The sequence below is a fragment of the Chanodichthys erythropterus genome, chromosome 23 (genome assembly GCF_024489055.1).
Source record: "Chanodichthys erythropterus isolate Z2021 chromosome 23, ASM2448905v1, whole genome shotgun sequence".
Lineage (NCBI taxonomy): Eukaryota > Metazoa > Chordata > Actinopteri > Cypriniformes > Xenocyprididae > Chanodichthys > Chanodichthys erythropterus.
The window spans coordinates 8453175-8476462 of NC_090243.1; the positions used below are offsets into that span (position 1 = coordinate 8453175).

General features: G+C 36.2%; 1 protein-coding gene across 3 annotated transcripts in view; it reads right to left on the reverse strand.

The window, feature by feature from the left end:
- Positions 1–23288, reverse strand: part of ctnnd2a (catenin (cadherin-associated protein), delta 2a) — a 374070-nt gene that overhangs the window by 57769 nt on the left and 293013 nt on the right. For all 3 annotated transcript variants that reach the window (XM_067377392.1, XM_067377391.1, XM_067377393.1), the window contains 3 exons: positions 12059–12176; positions 7779–7964; positions 695–868 (listed from right to left, as the gene is read on the reverse strand). In XM_067377392.1, coding sequence (XP_067233493.1) covers positions 695–868; positions 7779–7964; positions 12059–12176 — 478 coding nt within the window. The remainder of the gene's footprint in view (positions 1–694; positions 869–7778; positions 7965–12058; positions 12177–23288) is intronic.

Genomic DNA, 23288 nt, shown 5'->3' on the forward strand with positions numbered 1-23288 from the left:
TAAGATTTGATCATAAATACTCCAAGCGCAGATCTGGACTACAACGACTACAACGCTCACCAGCGCAGTAGTTTTGCAAGAAAGAGGAGGTGGGTAATTTGCAAATACAGTAAACTCGATGGAGGTGGGTAATTTTCAAAATTGTCTTATAAAGTCATAATATATACATTGTTTTTGAATTACCGTAAAGCATTTTGTCACTCTCGCGTGGACGTGAACATGAGGCGAGATTGTGTCGGGTCGATGCAGCTAATTTTGCAAGTACTGTATTCTGGCGTAGACGTGCCAGAGGGGGTTAGTGCTCCGACCCTAAATATATTTGCTTGCACTCAGACAGATACCAATAATTAAAAATAAATCAAACAAATAAATACTAAATAAATATTATGAATACTTTTAATTTTTTTTTAAATAACCTAACCCTAAGTAAACATTGGCTTCCACTCAGAAAGCTACCAATAATTAATAATAATAATAATAAAAATAGCCAATGGGGTCATAGACAGATACCAACAAACAAAGAAACAAATAAATAAATACATTGGCATATACTAAAATGGTCATATATTTAACAAAGGTCATAAGATTTTAATCCACAAAGCAAAACCAATGATAAATTCTGACTCATAAACATCAGTTAACCTATTTGTATTTTAAACAACAATATGTGTTGCATACCAAGTCAAGGTCTTACCTTCCAACTCCCTGCAGCCAGGTTCTGCAGTGCCCCGGCGGCCCCCTCCAGCGTGTCCGGGTTGGAACACTCAGACAGGAGGGTGAGGTAGGGCTTTACTATCGAAGGATGCCACAGCATCTGAACCCCCTTGGGGGGCTCAGCAGTGTCTGGCAGCGGTCCCACACCATCCCACTACAGAAACAAAGAGTGCGACATGAAAAACAACAAAGTCAGATATGAAAACACACAAAAAAATCCATCACCGTTAACATTTAAATGTTAAATATAAATCTGCAGCGAGCAGCTATTTGACTACCAATGAGAAGTCAGAGAAGAACATGTGATCTGACTGAGAAGTTAATGTAACTGTGAGCGATTTTACTGTTCTGTGTGAATTATATATACACTAGTGTTCAAAAGTTTTTGAAAGAAGTCTTCTAAGCTCACCAAGTCTGCATTTATTAGTATAGTAAAAACAAAAATATTATGAAATAGAACATAACTGAATAGAATAATAACTGTTTTCTATTTGAATATATTTTAATTATTAGCGTATTCCTGAGATAGGAATGCTGAATTTTCAGCATCAGTGTAACATGATCCTTTAGAAATCATTCTAATATGGTGATCAAGATACATTTCTTCTTATCATCAATATTTAAACATTTTTTTCTACTGAATATTTATGTGGAAACCATTTTTTTTCATGATTCTTTGATAAATAGAAAGTTCAAAACAACAGCATTCAAACAGCATTTGAAATAAAAATCTTTTGCAAGATTATAAATGTTTAGTCATAATTGATTAATTTAATGCCTCTTTTATTCATTTCTTAAACAAACCTTAACAAGCCCAAACTTTTAAACAGTAGTGTATATCTATTTTGCATTCTGACTGAGTCTGATTCACAAATTAATAATTGTTTCTCTATCGTTTGTTATCAGATTTTCTACAGCTATGGCCACCAAAAACATTAAGGCATCTGACCAACAGTTCAGTGACCTGGCGAACTCCTGAGATAAAATCACTCGTTCCGGTACATCAGGTACAAACAGTCATTCCGTACATCTCTTGACAAATCTAGGCCTGAATATACCCAGAATCAGGCAGGCATGACGAGCTGTAAGCCTGTGTTCGGCGTGTGGGTGAGTCAGTTTGAAAAGTGCTGGTCTCACAGGCTGACCTACTTTCAGGCAGAGCAACTTGTGAAATACCTCAGCATCTTAAACTAGCTTTGGCACTCAGCCTCACTCTCCCTTCATTATTAATGAGTCTGTTTTCATCTCCCCTCCGTTCCTGCTCTGAGGAGCAGCTCTGTTGTTCAATCAACTGCTGGAGGGTGGAGAAGCCCCCATGAGATTGCTGCTTTTCCCATACGGTGAACGCAAAAGAATTGTAGAGAGGTTGAGAGGAGACTTGGTTTAATCTGTGGTTTCACTATATGCAAACAGTGAGTGCAACACTCTCATTTAGCCTTACAATGTGTCTACACTAAAAGTGAGCAGTGCAACACAATGCAGCAAAAGCCAATAGAACTCATTATAATCAGTGTGCGAGGTGTGATGCGTCCCCGAAAGGAAACGAATGCCCTATTTTATTTATGATGTACAGTACTCCATGCACTTGCACTACTTCTGACAACAGGACAAATGGATTTGTAAAGGTTGCGCCTTGTGTAGACATGGCATTACAAAATTGCTGTCAAAACTATGTTCAGAATTTATTAATAAAAAGGTGCTTGCTAAGGACAGCATCAGGGTCAATGACACACAGCTCATTTTTATCCATATCTATGAAATAATTGCAAAAATAAGGACACTTTTTATGATGAACATTTTTTAAATTTCTGAATAAAAATAGGTGATGCAATCTGTGGTGTAACCATCCAGAGATTGTGAAAAAGAAAAAGGCTGAAATCCTTGAAAGAAAAAAAAAGTGTATTATTAATTAACTTATTAAATTAGACTCTAAGAAAATGACGATGATTAAAAACTGATAAAAAATCATATTAAAAATATGTACAAAATGTTTTGGTTATACTTTATTTTAAGGTGTCCTTGTTACAGTGTAAATATACATTTAAGTACTGAGTAATATTAATTAACGACATGCATTTACTATAGGGTTAGGGTAGGGCTGGACGCTTAATCGAAAAGTAATAATTTTCATTTTTTAATTTCTGTTAATACTTTCCCTTTAAAAACATACTATGGCCCCGTCCAGTCAGCGGCATGGAAGCAACATGAAGGCGAACTCAAATGCCGAGTCAACACACACAGATGATCCCCGAAGTGAGATCACTTTTGCTTGCGTCCTCACGAATGTTTGTCAACTGTATGTGTTTAAATGCTTGCTCGTGATTTTAGACCATATCATTATATTGAGGTACTACGCTGATGCAGGAACGCTCATTTAGACAGCCTCGCACATCACGAGAAGAGAGAAGAGCAGAAACTCGTTGTCAACACTGTCCTGTGATTTATCACTAAAGCAGCTTAGAAACTCAAGTTATAGCATATGTTTTTCTACTTTTGAAGTAAGTACTTACAACCCACAGCTTCACAATTAATGGAGAGACGGTATGACTACTTCACACACGCAATCACTCTCACATTAATGCATTCAAATAAATGTACTGGTACTGTGCTAATTTATCTGTATCTGATTTACAATGAGCAGAAATCTGTAAGTAATGTTACAAACCATAGATAAAATAACTGCTAAAAGTGAGCTGTTATGTCGGAGCACTCTTTCATTAGGAAAAAATATTCCACCTTCAAAAGTCAAGCATATTTGCAGTACAAACCTTGTCAGTAAGCTATGAAGGCAAAAAAAAAATAAAAAAATAAAAAAAAATTGTTCATTAATCGTAATTGAGGTAAGACCTTGGCATTACTATTACAGAGGATCTATGGCATAACATGTTGAACCAGGTACACTCTTCTTCTTTATGTGCCAGGCATGGCTTAATGCAATGTAAAATACTATTCAGAGCTCACTTTACCAATGCTAAACTGGCAAAAATCTTCCCAGACAAGAGTGCTGCCTGCAACCGTTGCAAGCAGTCACCTGCCAACCATCTGCATATGTTTTGGACGTGTCCACAGCTGATAACCTTTTGGACCAATGTATTTGAGACACTCTCAACACTAGTATTGACCCTGACCCGTTCATAGCCCTTTTTGGGGTCTCCCCTAGGCCTGATTTGGTGGCCTGAGATCGTAAAGTTATTGCTTTTACTACAATCTTGGCCAGATGGGTTATCCTTCTTAAGTGGAACCATGTTTCCCCTCCAACATACCGGTGGATACAGGACATTTTCTACTGCATTGGGCTTGAAAAGTTAAGATGCTGACTCTCTGGTTCACTTAAAACTTTTCACAAGACCTGGGATCCCTTCTTAAATTTACCTTGCACACCTGTAACTAGCAGTGATACATCATTTTCATTTATCAGAAGGATCTTTTTAGAAGGAAATTTAAGAAATTATTTATTATTTGATTTTTATTTATTTATTTTTTACACACACACACAAACACACACACACGTATAATTTTTCATTTTTACCTTTTTTATTTTTAATTTTATTTATTTTTTATATTTATTTTTGACATTGATTTTGGGCAGGGGGATCATGTAAGGGGTTAATAATGGACAACATTTTATTGTTTACTGTTTTTATGATGTCCTATTTTGTACTGTCCCTAAAAACTATTAAAAAAGATTGGGTATAATCGTAATTGAGGTAAAATGTTCAATTAATCAAGGTTTTGATTTTAGGTTCTATTGTCCAGCCCTATAGGGTCAGGATTAGGGTTTGGTTTAGGGTTAGTTGCATGTAATTATGGATAATTTATAGATATTATTATAGTAACTACATGAACCATGTGTAACAAGAACACTAAAACAAAGTGTTACCAATATTTTATTACTTGAAGCCTACACATTTGACCACTTTTCAATGTAAATATTTATGAAAATACAAAAATGTATGAAACCAACAAAGATTACATTTCTAAGAACTTTGTGTAAACTAGACTGTTAAAAGACTTCTCTGTTAGATCATCTCGCACATCTGTATTTGTCACTGACCCATTACTATTGCACATTTTAAGCTTCTAAACTGGTGTGCACCACTAATATTTTCTTCAGGAAATGTATCTTTTTGGGCATCTAAAATGAGTCAAATCTGTCTTTCAGCACAAAATGAGAGTGAAGATAAATCTAAAAATGACAATGTGATCCTAATGCTTCTTCTGAACTATCAGAGCGTAAAACAGCATATCAAATTGTCACAAACTTTCTCTTGCCCTTTCCTTGTCGGCAAGCTTTTAGAGTAATGAGCACGCCATGCCCCATTTCTCAGAGTAAACTCAAAGAAGGGTATCAGTGCTCAGTGGGTTGAAATTGCTCTGGTTTACATACTCTCTCCTCTCAGTCAATTAGCTACGCTAAACGCCACTGCCCTGCCCCGACAGAGCCGCGGCGGCATGCTCTGGTTTCCTGGGCTACCTCACTGCCATTTAGTGATAAATGATTTAACAGAGTACATTAGCCTTCTGTTGCCCGGAGGCCCAGGTGTCCTCTTTCAAAATGTCTCGGCTGAGGAGAAGGTCCGGCACATGATACGAGAGGGCACCTTAGGTAATGGGGAGAAATGGCCCTCTTTGCCGGCCAACAGGCAGAGACAGGCAACTGTCCTTGCATCTCCTTCCTTTCTATAATCTGATTGGAGTAGACACATCTGACTGAATCCTAAAACAGATCTGCAAACTTATGTACGGGTTTTGAGGTAATGAATGAGAAAAAAAAATATTTTAGAATGTTCAGCTGCAAAAAGAAAATGCAAAATATCCCCAAACTATGTTTAATACAACAGCCTATGCTTTCATAATCTCAACAGAGCAATAGCTTTGATGTTTTATTCCAATCTGACTGCTTTCAAATTTTTGCTGCTCCTTGTTCGGGACATAGCGACTAGAGCGTGTTGTGATGGACAGCTCTTTCTTGCAGTAAACGCAGGTCTTGTTTTAGATAGTATCAAAGATAAAGAGGATTATATTTGGCTCCAGTATATCACCGGCTATTAGCTTTATGGCTCCTCTGGATCGGGACATCTCCAAAGGGAGTTGTGTTACACAACTGCTCTCCCACCTCCACGCTCCCCCTCCGCGTCTGCACGGAGGATCCTGGCTGACTTTTCCTGCTTGAGATTAATGAAGAGTTTCTTCTGCTATGGAGGAGCTGCCTGTAAAAAGGTTGGTTTTTTCCCCCCCTCCCTTTAGTCTGACGCCCACAAACACCGTGATTTATCAGCCGTAGAGCGTGTCACTGGGGAAACTCACTGTCTGACGGTGCTTTTCTGTGTAGGTGGTGAGCGTTACGTTTGCAGAGGAAGTAATTGATAAAAGAATGATGTGTAAATCTGTTATTTGGGGAATTTATTGAAACATAAATTGGGATTATTCTGAGGCGACGAAGGGTGTGTGTCGAAAATGCTAATTGCGTTATTCATATTTTGATATGAATCGTCTAATTTCAGTTCACTTTCAAAAGCAGAAAAGCATTTTACTGTGAAATAAAGCTCCTATCTCTCTGTTATATGTTCCCCAAGTCTTGTCAGGACTTTTGTTGTTCTTCCTGTTTCTAGTGCCACGTTTGTAGTTCATTGTTTTTTTCCCTGTTGATTAGTCGGATTGTTCCCAGATTAGTCTTGTTAGCTTGTTACCTCTTGTATATATAGCCTTTGTGTCTCCCTTGTTGTACCTTGCTGTGGATGTCTGTAGATTGTCCATGTTTCTGTTCCCCATGTGCCCTGGTTTCCGGTTCTTGTGTTTATTGTTTTGTTGTACTTTTTCCCTGCACTTAGATCTGCGTCTCCACCTGCCATCTATTCAGCTCCCATGTGTCACAGTCAACTTAAAACAATGTTAAAAACCTATTTTGTTTCCATAATGTTACAATTGTGGCAGGACTTGCCATTTTTTATGTTATCAACCTTTCAAGAAGCATGCACTTCCAAAGGATGAGGACTCAGGCTCGAATTGATTAGGTAAAACCGATGCCATCACCATCACTGTGTATACGAATGCTGAGGAAGCCTCCAGATATGGTAATGGCCGTTTCTTTTCCGACACAAGCTTTAAGCAGTAGACCAATCACAACAGACTTCACTCAAAAAATGAATTGTTGGATTTACTTAAAAAATAAGTGTCAAGTGGTTCCATGCAACAATATTGAGTAATTTGTACAAAAAACTATTTAGTTGAATGAACAAAAGAATTCAAGTAAAGCTGACAAAATTTCTGTGCAGTTTACTTAATAATGTTATGTTGATTACGTAAGGTGAACACTTTTTTTTTTTTGAATAATCATTTAAATAAAAAGGATACAACATATCAGAATGCAGCCCCTCACCCCAAAATGCATGCAAAAAATAACTGAGAGCAGGAATTTCATCCTATAAACATGTGTATATGAGTGCGCACAGCCTAAACACAGGTGACACTCTTCTGCATGATGGTAACCAAAAACATTACAGAAACTACTATAAATGTCCAATATAACTGAACATTAAACACTAACATAAACTAACAAAATCTTTCCCTTTACTGAAAAACACATAAAATAAAACTTTAATCCATAAATTTACTCTCCTAATGCAGTCCCTTGCAAAGCATGCTGGGAACTACGGATCCACTGCACAGTTAGTTATGTCAACAATAATGTGTGCGTTTCACATAGCAATGTTAAGTTGACTGAACAAACACTTACTAAGTAAAGCTGACAATGCTCAATTTTAGTAGAAACAACGCAGTTAAATTACTTTCATGTAGTTACATGAGTTTAAGTAATGCGAACAAGGGTGGTTTGAGTGAAACTAACAACAGTGAAAGTTAATTTTTTTGAGTGTTGGCCATCTGACTAATCAGAGCAAATGAGGCTCTCGGAAAGGAAGGGATTTGAGAGACCGAATCCTTTATCAAACATTTTGAGACACTGTGAGAAATGAGAAAAAAATTTGACCTCTGATGCATGTGAACCTATTGTAGGAAACCATCAAAACAAAATTAGGAACTAAAAATAGCACTTAATGGCCCACCTGGTCCTGAGACTTCTTCTTCTTTTTCTTCTTTCCCCAGCAGCCCGAGGTCTCTCCGTCCTTCCCGCTGGCATCGCTACACAGGAGGCCGTCCAGCTCGTCCGTCCCCATCTGCTGTCCCTGAGACGTTTCAGCTGCAAGCCGATACGAGAGGTTCCTCAAAATGCATACACAGTTTTCTATGGTCTGACGGAGAAAGAGAGAGACAGATATTGGGCAGGTATTAGTCTAGCACCACTGAGCTCTTGATAGAGCCCATCTGGCCAGAGGGGCCAAACTTCATCTATTCAACTCATGCTGGACAGAAGACAGGAGAGCACACACATTTGTTCGCTCTCACACACGGCACTCTGCATGCACTCCATGTTCTGCTGTTCAGTTGAATAACAATTAACAAGAGTTCAGAAACAAAAGCAGCCATTGGAGGAGGTGTCTCAAACTTCTGGCATGCAATAGAGTTTCATACGGACCCTTAAGCGTTAGTAGTTTATCCTGAAATTGGGCCTGCAAATCAGTTTTTTACTTTCTGCATTTTGTTTGGACCTTTGTTATCCAGTTCTTTAAACTTTGCTTTAAACTATTAAGTGGCTTGACTTTGAAATCCCTGTATTTTAAAAAAACACAACATTTCTAGAACCGTCAAAGACAACAAGGTTATGTCCTACTGTGTTTAAAGCCTATCTTCTATTTCAAGAACTTCTTCTATTTCACCCTTATATTTTCCTCTGTCCATGTCTCTCTTTCACTTTGTCTTATTTCCTCTGTCTCATCTTTTCTTAGAGTGTTGGCTGGGAGTGTAGGCCGCATTGGCACTAAGTATATGAAAGTACTTAATTATATGTCTGACATGGTCTCCCATTTAAATGTGATTAAAGGATATACCCGCAGATGGGGAAAAATGACCAGCCAAATCCATCGGCTCACACTCCATTTAACAGGGTATTACAAGGAGACACAGCAGAGCAAGCACAATGCTTGACAGCAGAAAATAGAAAATAAATGCTTTCAAAATGATGATGAAAAACGAGTGTTTTTCTCAATCTCCATGTTTTTCTTTTTCCCCATTATGGAATGAGAAGGACCATGCCCTGCACAAACAAAAATAATGACTGTAATCAGAAAAATGTTCTGAGAATTATGCACTGGCATTTCAGACATACAGAAACATATTGACTTACAACAGCCCTTCTCTGTGCCAGCCACAACTGACTTTGCTTTCTCCACGTGTTTGAGGAAAACGAAACAAGTTCTGCTGAAATGTCCCTGGAAATATTGCACCTGGTGACATTTGGGGCAACACTCTCTCTCTTACTGGCAGCAATTTAGAAGGTCCTCATTTTAAATGCAAAAGTCAACAGGAGAGAGCTTGTCCAACCACAGGTTAACAGCACATTAAGACCACGGGCGGCATGCTTTCAGCAATTATAGCTCTGCTGAGCCAACACCTGCAAAACAGCTCATGGCAAATCACCACACATAAAGAAATTGGAGTGATTAAGGTGATTGGCCTTTTTCAAAGCCAATGTGTTGAATGAAATGGTTGATGTTGCTGTGAAAAGCACAATGATGGATGAAAAAGAGTGCTTAGTGCTCTAAAACTAGCTAAATGGGCATAAGGAAGAAGAAAAGTAGTAACCATTGGCTGGAGGTGCATTTACAGGAAGCGTTACAGGATTAGTATTTTTATCTTTAGACAAACTTCAAAAAGTCGCAGTAAAATGGGGACAAATGGCACAGTGGTGAAGCCCACTATACATGCTTTCCACGCTTATGTGTGTGCTTTTAACTCTCAAGTGCTTCAGTGTGCCTGATGGATGCCCTTTTGGTCTGATCTGTGTTTTTAGCAGTGGTATGCAAAAAAAGAGTTGTCTGGAGTTTAGGTTTACAAAACAGATCAGATTTTTAGCGACACATGAAGATTGTGGGGATACATAAAACTGTGTACTTTGGTTTTTACTAGGGTTGTGAAGTGATTAAAAATTGTACTCTAATTAATTACATGATGTGGCGATTAATTAATCGAATTAATCACAAAATTATCCCCAAAAGATAATTTGTCTTAAGTCCTTATTGTGTAAAGCATCACATAGACATTACAAAAAGTAGATTCAGAAAGAAATATTTTATTTGATTCAACATAGAATTTATTACACAAACCTTTGGACCATGAGGCTGAGTAAATGATGACTGAATTTAAATTTTTGAGTGAATTATATGTTGACTATTTTAAAATTTATGTTTTTATATATATATATCAATATGGAAATGTGAAATTGAAAGTAAACATATGATCAACTGATGTTTTATGAATCATTTTCTAAGAGAAGTTAATTTACTGAAGCTATCAATAAAGCTAGATTACTAAGTTTGTTAAATTACTTCACAATATGTGCACATTTAATATTAATGTGGGGGGTGACGCGTCATTAGCGCTATATGACAGATCAGATGTATCACTTTTATTTAGTTTTTCCATTTTTATTCAAAATATTCACAAACAAGCCTATCATGAACTATATGCTATATAGGCGCTGAGCACCCACAGAAAAACTAGATATTCTCCATTCATTTTAACCAATAACAAACGACTGCAGCTTTCAGACGCAATGCTCTTTTAATTTTTATAGTTCACTTGAGGCAGTTACTATGGCATTTTTTTAATGATGCATGTCAAGTGCGCATCAATGTAATGTGCAGCACGAATCTCTCCACAAAACTCGCACGCTCTCAAATATAGTGTCCTCATGGCTCTACTCTGGCTCAGATATAATGTATAACTTAAAATATACTTTATGTGGTTAAACACACTGAATAGTTGTGATATGAAAAGCACTGAGTGCGTCCATCTCTGGCTCTGCGCCAGCCAAAGCGCGAATGCATGTCTGAATTTAGCAGTGAAATTTCTGATTTTATCGGTGTTACGCTTCAAAGGGTTCAAATCGATTGCCTTTCACCTTTTTTGAATTTTATGGACGTTCAAACTGCAGTCTATAGGCTATATCACGCAGTGAGTTGTTGCCCTGCATCATATTCATCATCAGTCAACTGTATTAAATGTCAGATGACCTATTTAGGTCTGGGGGCGGGGCAAGTGCGTTAAATGCGCAAATTTTTAACGCATTCTTTTTTTTCCGTAATTAATCTAATTAACGTGTTAAATTCACAGCCCTAGTTTTTACACATACTCAAGGGTGATGTAAATTTCATCATCAGCATAGTAAGTGCGCAAACAGATTATTATAATCGAGCATATGTTCAGCTCGCACATGCCTCCTAAATTTTTTTGCGCTAATTAGTGCAACACTAAGGTGGCAACACTGACCCAGCCTGTTGTTTCACAGTCAAAAAAGAAATTGATGAGATTGAACAACAAACTATTTAAGATGGTGACGTCAACAATCATCTGCATTGATGAGCACTTGTATGAGAGGATACTGCAACTCCAGTTTAAACGAGTACAAAGACATTTTTAACACTCATAACTTCTGGAGAGAAAAAGCGTAGACACAGAACAAGGATGAAACTTTCTAATGCGTATGTGTCAAGCACTAATTGGAGTATACTTTGAAAGGCTATGCATTTTTTTATTGTGCAAAACTGTCAGAGTATGCAAAAAAAGAATAATAATGCAATGTCCGATTTCAAACGGTTTTCACAGGATACATTTTTTGAGTGTTTAAGCCTATGATTGATACCTAATTTAATGATTACTAAAATATATGATTATATTAAAAAAGTTTCTCACTACAGGACAGTGATAACTTTTTGGCTGAACTCTCTCTTTAACCCTTTGAGCAAGTTCAATATCCTCCATATACAGGCTATAAAAGCTAAAGAGTTATCACAATAAATTCAAGTACAGTTTTTCTATTAGACATACTGTGCATTTGGAAACCGTGAAGAGTGGCGGTTGAGAGTGCGCCACGGGGGGATTCAGACAGCGAGAATTGTGGGAAGGTCTGAAAATGACCAGAGGGAAAGAACTGTGCCATGCTCCAACATCCACACCCTCTGCTCTTCAATTCTCATTAGGACGGATGCATCCCCCCGCTCTGCTATTAGCACGGTGGGCCTGAAGAAGGGCTGCCAGTTAAATCATGATTAAAGAACGCCATTAAGAAGAGCGAGCCTTCGCAACCTTCAGAGAGCAGCCAACCACAGAGCTGTTTATTTGTTACAGAGCATACACACACACACATTCACACAGACATAAAAACTTTTACAACAGGTTGCCTTTATAGCGCTGGGAGAGATGGACAGATCCCGAGAGGAAAGTGTACCTTGCTATCAATCTCACTGCTTCCGAGGGAAGTCTGGATGACGAAAAGCAGCGTGTCAGTCAGACCCTCGCACTCTCTCATCCGCCGCCGAGCCTCCTCTCCTGCTGAACTCACATTCCTGGGAGAAAGAGAGAGAGAAGGAAGCACGGGTCAGTGATGAGTGCATTAAATCAGGGAGATTCAATCACACGGGTGCAGATTCCCTCCGGGGATAGAACCCACTTTATATCCTACCACTGTGACAAACAAAATGCAAATGTCTCACATTTCACAAGTCATTCAAACAAATCGCTCCAAACCTCCCACCTCTGACATGTATTAATATATGAATCTATTAGTCTTCAGGGGGAGAAACATTGACACTGCTAGATATTTGACTTTTTATGTTAGACATATAACAGTGGGAGAGAAAGAAATGGATATTGGATTTCAATTGAGATAATCCAATAAGGATTCTGATTATTTTGTTTATTAAAAAAATCAATCAGGTATACACTGATGAATATGGACGGATGTAACAGGCTTATTGTACAAAAACAAACACAGTGTCCTAACCAGATACAACAGCTACAAACTTTTGGCAATTTTTCTATACACACTGAAAGTGAAAATGCTGTGCGATTTAACAAATCTCATCTGATCGGCTAATCAGAACATATTTGATGTTTAAAATGTGGTTTAAAAGATGACTGTGGAACAATGCGATTTCATTGTGGGTGGATTGACGGCATTTATTTGACAATTCTGGGAGGTAGTAGTAGCCAATAATCTGAGCAAATAATTTAGTCACATGAATTGAGGTAGTCACATGACTGTTTATATGCCTGTCTAGGATTTGGGGAATGTGTTTCCTACAACCTGGTCTCATGGGAGAGACGTACCCGTGGGCACGTTTTCGCGAGACACAAAATGACGTACCGACGAGTACGTCTCGCTGCGGTTTCCGACAGAAACGAACGCTAGAGGCCGGTAAAACGGCGATAAGCGCTTTCGATGACGGCCGGGATCGGATTAAGGATTCATAAAGATTGGCTTTCGCGTCTCCTCGCGCAATATCATGTCGCGACTTTAAAACGCTTCTTACTGGAGTGCGCTTCACTTTTTTTGGCTGTAACCAAGATTTCTCGGTAGCTCAGCCGATACGGAGTTGGACTTACGACGAGGAGTCGATTCCAGCGACTGACTCAAAGAGAGATCTAAACGAGAGAGATCTAAACGAGCTGAAAAATGGATCGCGGACACTTCTTACGTCACGTTTGCTTTTGTTAACACCATTCAGCACTTTAGCTAGTATTCTGGCTCAGACTCTTAGCTGTAAACAAAAGTTTGGGGTCAGTAAAAGCTTTTTTTTTTTTTTTTTTTTTTAAATAAATTAATACTTTTATTCAACAAGGAAGCATTCAATTAATCAAAAGTTACAGTTCAACATTGATAATAATTGAAAGAAATGTTTCTTGGGCACCAAACCAGCATGTTGGAATGATCCCTGAAGGATCATGTGACACTGAAGACTGCCATCACAGGAATATCTTACATTTTTAAAAATATTAAAAAAACATTATTTTAAATGGTAATATTTGACATTTTTACAGTTTGTTCTGTATTTTTGATCAAATAAATGGTGAACATAAGATACTTCTTTCAAAAACACTTAAAAAAAATTTTTACCGACCACGAACTTTTGATGCAACATGCTGATGTATAATCGCATTTAGCAACCCAGTTACTCAACATGACATAACAAAAATAGAGGCCGAACAGCTAACAAAATATATGTTGTAGTTGTCATGGTCACAGCTGTTTAGGACAAAAACATTTAAGATTTATCACTTGTCATTTTTCTGGAAAGGACTTGGTGTAATGCATTCAATGTCTCTGTGCAAATGAGACAACAACAGACATTAAAACTCCATCCGCATGTCAATTAAACTCACAATAACAGCAAATCATAGTTCCATTAAAGGCTCTACTCCTCATCATAACAATGTACTGAAAATGGTTTGATATCAGTTAAAAACTCCCTTGTGTGCCTGGCCAAAAGAATATGACACACGTGTGTTTCTACGCCACACCATATGAAACTGCTTTTGGGAATACGGCCCACTCGTTATAAAAAAAATTCTCTCACATCATCTATAACGAGAAACAAGATACATTACAACTCATAGGATTTACATTTCTATATTCACCAGAATCAATTGCTATATATCATTTATTAGAATTGCCTTGCCTTCACCTCCATTATACATGAACATATCTGAAAAAGCATTGGAAATACATAATTTAGCCTGCATATGGAGCATTTGAATTACAAACTTATCTATTTAGTTCTTTTATGGCCCAGCTTTATTGTGCCATTAAATATTCAACAGGCCTGACAGCACCAGCTTTTGAATTTAAGACCTATAGGTGTTACATCCAATTTGTTGAGCAAGTTTTCATCAAAAAGTCATGCGAGGAGGCACAGCTTACAGAAACACTCATGTCACAACAGACATGTTTCATTTGAATGAAGAAATTACTATTTCATTACAACAGACACCCCGAGGACTGAGTCACGTGCTAAATCATTGGATGTTTATGAGGTTAGTCATTGAAACCTGAATATGGTAGTACATCAGAAAATCTTTAATATGAATTATAGCCTAGGTAGACAAAGTCATAACTCTTCAAGTAACGTGACTTTCTGTATTAGCCAAGGTCTGTCTATCTTTGATTGGGTGGCTTGGGGGATGTGAGATTATTGATATCCATTCTGTTTTCTTTTTTTTGCTTGTGTATTGCATGCTAGGCAATTAATGACAGTTATTAATGTGCTTATGACTGAACAAACACACTAATTAGTCATGTTGCCCTTTTTATTTTGATCCACTGCATTTGAGAGATGGAGGAAAAAGCATGTGGTTGCAAGTGTGGGTCAAATCATGATAAGCGCAGAAGAAATGACATAGCCAAAATGACATCTAGCAACTGGGGCATGAAGACTATCACTTCTACTGTAGAAACACATAATTCAAAACCACAAACCAAACATACAACGTGAAAAAAATCTGGAGTCTGTGCTGACCTGAATATAGCATAAATCACAATAAGAGGGAACGTCACAATTTCAGATTTCAATCCAAGCTGCCTAAGAGTGACAGACATGGAGATTATTGGCATCAGCCAAAAACATGGCAGCTTGGCTCATTTACAGAGGTGTTAAATCAACTAACAATCCTGTAAACGGATAAAGGACAGTTTCTGTTCTCAATTTAGGTTAATTCTGAGTGAATATTGTTTTGGGTATATATACATGCCCTTTCAGTTTCAGCAATTGTCTTATTTGTTACCATTAGATTATAATATCAATCAATCAATCAATCAATCAATCAATCAATCAATCAATCAATCAATCAATCAGTCAGTCAATCAGTCAATCTAGCAACCACACAAATATGATGCAAAAAATTATGCAGAATCTGCAAAATGTTAATAATTTGGGTCCCACTTCATATTCATGGCCTTAACTACTATGTACTTACATTTAAACTAATCATTTGATGCAATGCACTTATTGTGTACATACATGTTTTTACATTGAACATTAAAAAAAAAATACCTGCATGTGATTACATCTGTAATTAATTTCTGTAATTACATTTATAATTACACTTTTGACCCATTCCTTACACATTAACCCACCCTTAAACCTACCCATACCACCAAACCTGTCCCTGACTTTACCCGTATCCCACATATATAGCTGCAAAAGTGTTTTGCAATACAATATGAACACAATAAGTACATTGTACTTATTTTTTGGATGTAAGTGCATAGTAGTTAAAGCCACCTAATATAAAGGACCATAATGGGTATATTTGTTTATATTTATATATATATATATATTAAGGCTGTTCAACGATAACCGTGGTTATCGTGTACAAAATAAAAGTCTGTGTTTACGTAATATATGTGTGTTTGTTTTGTGTATAATTATTATGTCTATATAAACAAACACACATACATGTATATATTTAAGAAATATAAGCATGTATGTATAAATATATGAACATATTTATATTTTTATATATTTAAATTATATATGAATGAAGATATTTTTCTTAAATATATACATGTATGTGTGTATATTTATATATACATAATAATTATACACAAAACAAACACACATATATTACGTAAACACAGACTCTTATTTTGTACACGATAACCACGGTTATCGTTGAACAGCCCTAATATATATATATATATATATATATATATATATATATATACACATATACACACACACACACATATACACACACACACACACATTATAAAGATTCTTACATATTTATATTATGAATTTAATTATATTAATATTACTATATAAATATAAAAAAAAATTTCTTTAAAATAAATGCCACTGGTTTGATGTTTTGTTATCTAATGTAAACATTTATACACAAAAACAACTTAAACCAGTGTTTTCTGCTGCCAGGCCACATCATTTCCACAGATTCGTGTTTTTGTTGTTTACTTGCACTTTGAAACCCGTTTTCAAAAGCTTGCGTTTTCAGGCACCCAAAACGCTGTTGTCATGTAAATGAACGGCCAAAACGCAATAAAAGTTTTAAGTTTTTAGTTGAAAAAAGTGTTGTGTAAACAGCCCCTAATGCCCCATTTACACTAGTGCATTTTCGTTTTTAAACAGTGTTTTAAAATGAAAAGGATCCTCGTCTACACTGGTGTTTCCACAGCGTTTCACAAACAATCTCCATCTACACTACACGGCCGCGCTGGGCATGCGCGTACAAGTGTAAACATTTGCCTCTTGCACATGTGGGTAGCTGCAGTATTATAAAATACAGAGTTTAACTGCACAGTGACTGCTAAAAATGACAACAAAGCCAGCAAAGCCAGTCTCCATGTTATTGTTTACATGGTTGTCAAGGATACGCAGAGCGTATGTGGGCAGGCACGCCATCATTTTCAAAAGTCTCCATTTTGGTCCGTTTATACTGAAACGTAACGGCCGCGTTTTCAAACTATTATGAGGTCTGCAGTGTTTTCGAAAGTCTCAGTTTTTTGAGATTCGAAAACGTCGCCGTAGTGTAAACCACAGGCGTAACCATAGCAAAAGTGTAAACGGGGCCTTAAAGTGACTACTTAAATTGCTGTATTAAAAAAAGCTGTATTAAAACTGGAATTCCTCTCAGGTAAATAAGAGGTAAAATGCTTCACACATGGACATCAAGCTCAGTTCTTGGCATGAAACGAGGCTGTTCTCACTTAATGGAAGGCTCATTGCAGCCCTTTGTGCGGGAAATTAAACATCCAAGCACCACAAGGGCCATATGGGAAAACAGTTAATCAAAGGTTATGCTAATGCACATCAGGCTGAGAAGAGCTCTGGGCTCCCAACGCCTGCCTCCCCTTTATGCAATAAAACAGTTATGCGGGAGACATAAATGATGAGACATTACTATTCATAACCAAGAGACTACCCAAACCAGATGTGAGAAAACACAACTGCTGTGCTTTTGGTCAGACTTCCAATTTATTTCAAGTTATTTAAAGTTAATCTCTGCCACAGAGCAGTCTGTGAAACAAGCTTCCTAATATTTCAAAATAAAGTGTGTATATACTCATTTTAAAGTGAAAGTCAGACCCTCTGCTAATGTCATGGGGAACACCTGACAGATCATTTTGATGGCTTACACTCATTTATAAACACAGGAAGTGAACCACACAATTGCATGCGCACAGCACATGCCTCTGTGACCGAAACAAATTGGCACAAACTTCATGAATTATTGATGATGATACCACATAACAGTGGACAGAGCAAAAAGTTTTCATATATTGCACAAGACAGGAGGGTGCTGCAGTTGGAAAAGTTTCTCTCTGTTTGCTTTTTGGAAAGGGCAGAGTGATATAAAGTTCATGGGCAAAAACAATATCTCTACAGGGAATGAGGACAAGACTTCACACATTATTAAAGGATTAGTTCACCCAAAAATGAAATTTCTGTCATTAAATTCTCACACTAATGTCGTTCATCTTCGTTCACCATGCATGTTTCGTGCTGCTCATGTTAACAGCCTCGGCCAATAATGAGCCAGCGTTCTGACGTAGAACCTGGAAGCCCTGAACGTAAACAGCGTAGGACAGGGGTTTGGCAACCCAAAATGTTCAAAGAGCCATATTGGAACGAAAAAACAAATCTGTCTAGAGCTGCAAAAAATTAAAAGCCTTATATGAAGGCAACACAGGCTGTAAGTGTATATTAGTGTAGACTACTATCAAAATGACTAAGTAGGCTACAAATACATAATGAGGTATTCCCGAGGTATATATTTAAAAACTCCCGAAAGCTACAGAAAAAAGCAAATGGATCACTGAAATTCACAGAAACAACTGGACTCCAGGCAGAGAAACATGAATTGGCAGTTATCATTTTGTGTCAATTGTTGGATTTTGAAGTAAAATCATTCCATATATATTGTATTGTTATATATTATGTTGACAAATCATCAATTAAACATTTTCCATCTTATATTCTGCATAATTGTGTGTTTTAAAATAAACACTGACAAAAACTATACAATAAAACTATATGCTTTATGGCTGGACAATATGACGATATAACATTGATATAAGTGATTGCGCAGATTTAAACCTACCTATATTATAGTTATATAAAATATTCACAGGCAGATTTGTTTTATGTATTTCCTCGGCGTCAAATCAGGCACATAAATGTCGGGAAACACGACTTCTGGCTGCATGTCAATATCCATGGATTAGGTTTATTGACAAGTTGTAAGAAACACTTTCGAGTCCAACCTTTAGTGTAATCGTTTGTTTTACTCGCGTTTTCTCTGTTTGCCCTGTTAAATCCAGTCACGCAGCAGGTTCTTTTGCCACTCAATCCATCTGAGGGAGCGCGCTTTTGGCGGAAAGTGACGTTGATGCATACCGTCGCGCCGCGCTGAAACGTGTGTCGCAGGCTATGACGCAAATCTTCGTTGACAGAAATGTTGAAATTTAATATTTATTATACACATTTTTACAGCATTGGAAAATGTTAAGAATGTTTGTCATGTTTATCCTCCTACAGAAACCATATGAAAACAAAAAATATAACCCCCCCCCCTCCCCATCTTTTTCCATTTTCATAAATTTTTGAAAAAGCTCCAGGGAGCCACTAGGGGGGCGCTAAAGAGCCGCGGGTTGCCGACCTCCGGCGTAGGAGAATGACAGAGGAGAGAGACAAAATTGTTGAATAGTCGTTATTTTTGTTTTGTTTTTGCGCACAAAAAGTATTCTCGTCACTTCATAACTTTAAGGTTGAACCACTGTAGTCACATTGACTATTTTAATATGTCTTTACTACTTTTTTGGACCTTGAATGTGGTAATTACGTTGCTTTCTATGGGAGAAAAAAAAACAATGAATGAAGGTCTTACGGGTGTGTAACGACTGGAGGGTGAGTAATTAATGACAGAATTTTCATTTTTTGGTGAACTAACCCTTTAAAAAAAAAGGTAAATACTTTACAATAAGGCCTCATTTGCTAACATTAGTTAATGTATTAACTAATTTTCTTTTTTTAATATACAACATTTATTAATCTTTGTTAATGTTAGTTAATGACATTGTTTGATGCATGTTAATAATTACAACTTTTGATTTTAAAAATGTATTAGTAAATGTTGAAATTAACATTAAGATTAATGAATACTGAAGTTTAATAAACACTGAAAAGTTTGTGGGGTCAGTAATTTTTTTTTTTTTTTTTTGGTAAAGACATTTATAATGTTACAAAAGATTTCTATTTCAGATAAATGCTGTTCTTTGGAGCTTTCTATTCATCAAAGAATCCTGAAAATAAACTGCATACAATTGTTTTCAACATTAATAATAAGAATAAATGTTTCTTGAGCAACAAATCAGTATATTAGAATGATTTCTGAAGGATCAGGAGACTGGAGTAATGATGCTGAAAAATTAAAATTTAAAATATATTCAAATAGAAAACAATTATTTTAAATTGTAATAATATTCACTACTGAATCGCTACATTATATTTCTCAGCAATGAGGGGGTAACTGGTTTTGAATGAATGAAACTCACGGCTTTGTTGTTAATTGAGGGAGATGCTGAACAGATGCAGGTAATTCACACACGCATCTCTCTCTCTCTCTCTCATGATGATTAATTCAAATAAATGCTACTATTCGTTCATTCAAATAAATGTAATCTTATGCACTTCTTTATCTCTGTCTGATTTAAAGTGGACAGAATGCTAGATCAAACTGACAAAAATAACCGTCATTTTTATCCTTCCGGTAAAATATTGAGAAGCAAACATCAATAAATGTTTTAAGTTGTCAAGGCTGGCAAATGACCATGGAATAATCCACGGCTAGCTGTGCATTAAATGATTTGAATGCGCTCCACGACAGGTGGTTCTTTGCCTCCGTGACCTTCATTAAAATCGTTAAATGCACAGCTAGCCATGGAATATCCCTTACGTGTAATCAAAATAATAATAATAAAAATCCAAGCATTTGACAATAGTGAGTCACAACAACTTTCCAAATCCAGGAGTCATTCTGGGTTATTAAACAGTCAAATGAGTCCCATTAACAGCACACAGGGAACATTAATGGGGAGAGATTAGACCTCAGGGTTTGAGTTCGTCCATAAACACAGATCATGAGCATCTACTCCGTCTTCTGCCTGCAACAGCACCAATTAAAGTGTTTCATTTTCTGTTGGCCTTTTTCTCCTGTTTCCTCTTGGCTCACAGCAGCTTTTGCAAATGCATCAAGCTCTTTCCAGCCTGTAGGAAAGGGTGTCCTGAGGAACACGGGGAGCCCTGTAATTGAGACCGAGCTAAGAGAGATGATTCACTTCTGATGGTGAGTGATGGATGTGACTGAGGATGCGTCTGGTCGCAGCTTGGCAGGAACGCAGATGATGCATCATGCAGGCCGAGAAGAGAAAAAGAGAAATTGTTTCATTACTTTTCAAGGTGTGTCATGCTGGACTGATATTAGAGGGAGAAGAGGGAGGGCAGCAATTAGAGGATGGTGGCGCTTTGATTTATCAGAGCATCACTTTGATGGAGTATTTCAAAACGATGAAATTATTTAATAAATCCCCCTTGGCTGATGCTGACAGGGCAAAAGTGCAAAGTGGCTGATATTGTCCATAAAGCATTTTGGTATGAATATTTAGCTGGTGGAGAACATCTATACACCTACAGATAAGCACAAAAGGAGCAGTGCACCGCTGTGTGCGGGGACTGAGAGAGGTTGGGTATGGAGAAAAAAGGTAATAGAAAGATAACAGAGCATTATACTACTCCTGACACATGATATAATGATGCTACAAAGACTTCCTATATCGCTGTGCTAGTTTCATGTCTCTTATATTCATGTCTCCATATTCACATTCTAGAATAATGAATGAATAAAATTAATAAAAGAATACATAATATAGCTAATAATACATATTTGCATTGAATATGTAGTTTAGTTATAATAATAAAAATAACACATTTTAACAAAACAAAAATGTATACTTTTTCAAATACATAATGTCCATTTATTTTAATAATAATTAGCTTTATGTCACTCGTCACTTTCTTCTCACATAAATGAATACATACATTTTATAAATAATAAAAAATGCTAATAATTATAAGATAAACAGGCATTAAATATGTATTAGTTACAATAATAATAATGATAATAATAATAATTTTGAACAAATACATAATGTGCATTTTTTATTAATTATTTGCATCACTTCAGTCATTTTCTTCTCACATAATAGAATAAATAAAAATACAATTATTTTAAAATTCATAAAAAATAAAAATAATAATATTTTGAACACAAATACTGTGCATTAATTGTATTAATTATTAGCTCTCAGTGACTAAACAGTCACTTTCTTCTCACATAATAAAATAATAAAAATAATAAATAATAACATAAATCTAATAATTATTAAATAATGGGCATTAAATATGTACAAGTTACAATAATAATAATAAATACATGATGTGCATTTATTTTATTCATTATTTGCATCACTCCACAGTCATTTTCTTCTCACATAATAGAATAATAAATAAAAATAATAAATAATAAAATAAAGCTAATAATTAAATAAATAAAATAAAATAAATGGGCATTAAATGTATGTATGAGTTAAAATAATAATAATACATTTTTAACATAAATACATAATGTGTATTTCTTTTATTATTTATTAGCTTTGCATCACTTTCTTCTCATTTAACAGAATAACATATTAATAAAAATGAATACATAAAAAATTGAATAAATCATAATTAAATGGACATTAAATATGTATTTGGGTAAAATAAAAAAAATAAATGAAAAATTATTTTTTTTTACTTTAATATACAATGCATTTAATTTAGAATTATTTAGAATTATTAGCTTAGCCTGATAAATTTCAGAAGCTAGGAGACAGTTGAAAGCTAAGATTTTACAATACTGTAAATACTGTAATAATAATAATAGGAAGACCTAATAATGTATATGCATGTCATACAAACAACTGTGTTCTCAATGTTCTCCCATTGCTTAATCAATATAGTAGCTTTTACTACAGAAAAGCTACATTACTTAAGTGTGACAGTGATTTGAGGTCACATGATTCACTATGAACCGTCAATCGTGTTAATTTTCCATAATTAATGAGCCTCTTAGATTTTATTGCTTATTCATTCACTTTAATTTCTGTCACTCGCACACTCCATCTAATTAATTAGCGCACTTTCTTAGCAAATTACTTATTGAACACAATTAGAGCTGTTTTCAATCAAGCACACCTTTAAAATTCCTTACAAGGAGAAACGTCTGTTCCTTTGTACTTTAATGGCCTTGGCTAAATGAACTGTTCAACAGCTGCAATGTGCTCTTGTAAAAATAAACTCGAAAACACTCATTCAGCAGGTGACCACTGGGAATACAGAGGAAATGTCATCTTGCTTAGTATTACTTCACAATTTCTAAACCTCATCTGAAAGAAGGAGATTTAGACAGACTGTCCGTTTATATGAACTGTGAGGTTTCATGACAGCAGCCAAAATGAAGATGTGCCAGGTCTCTAGTTGGCTGACACCGGGGGTAGGATAGTTACCATGGTTACAGAAGCCAAATGGCAAGGTGAGCTAGGAGCACCTGAGCATCTGGAGCAC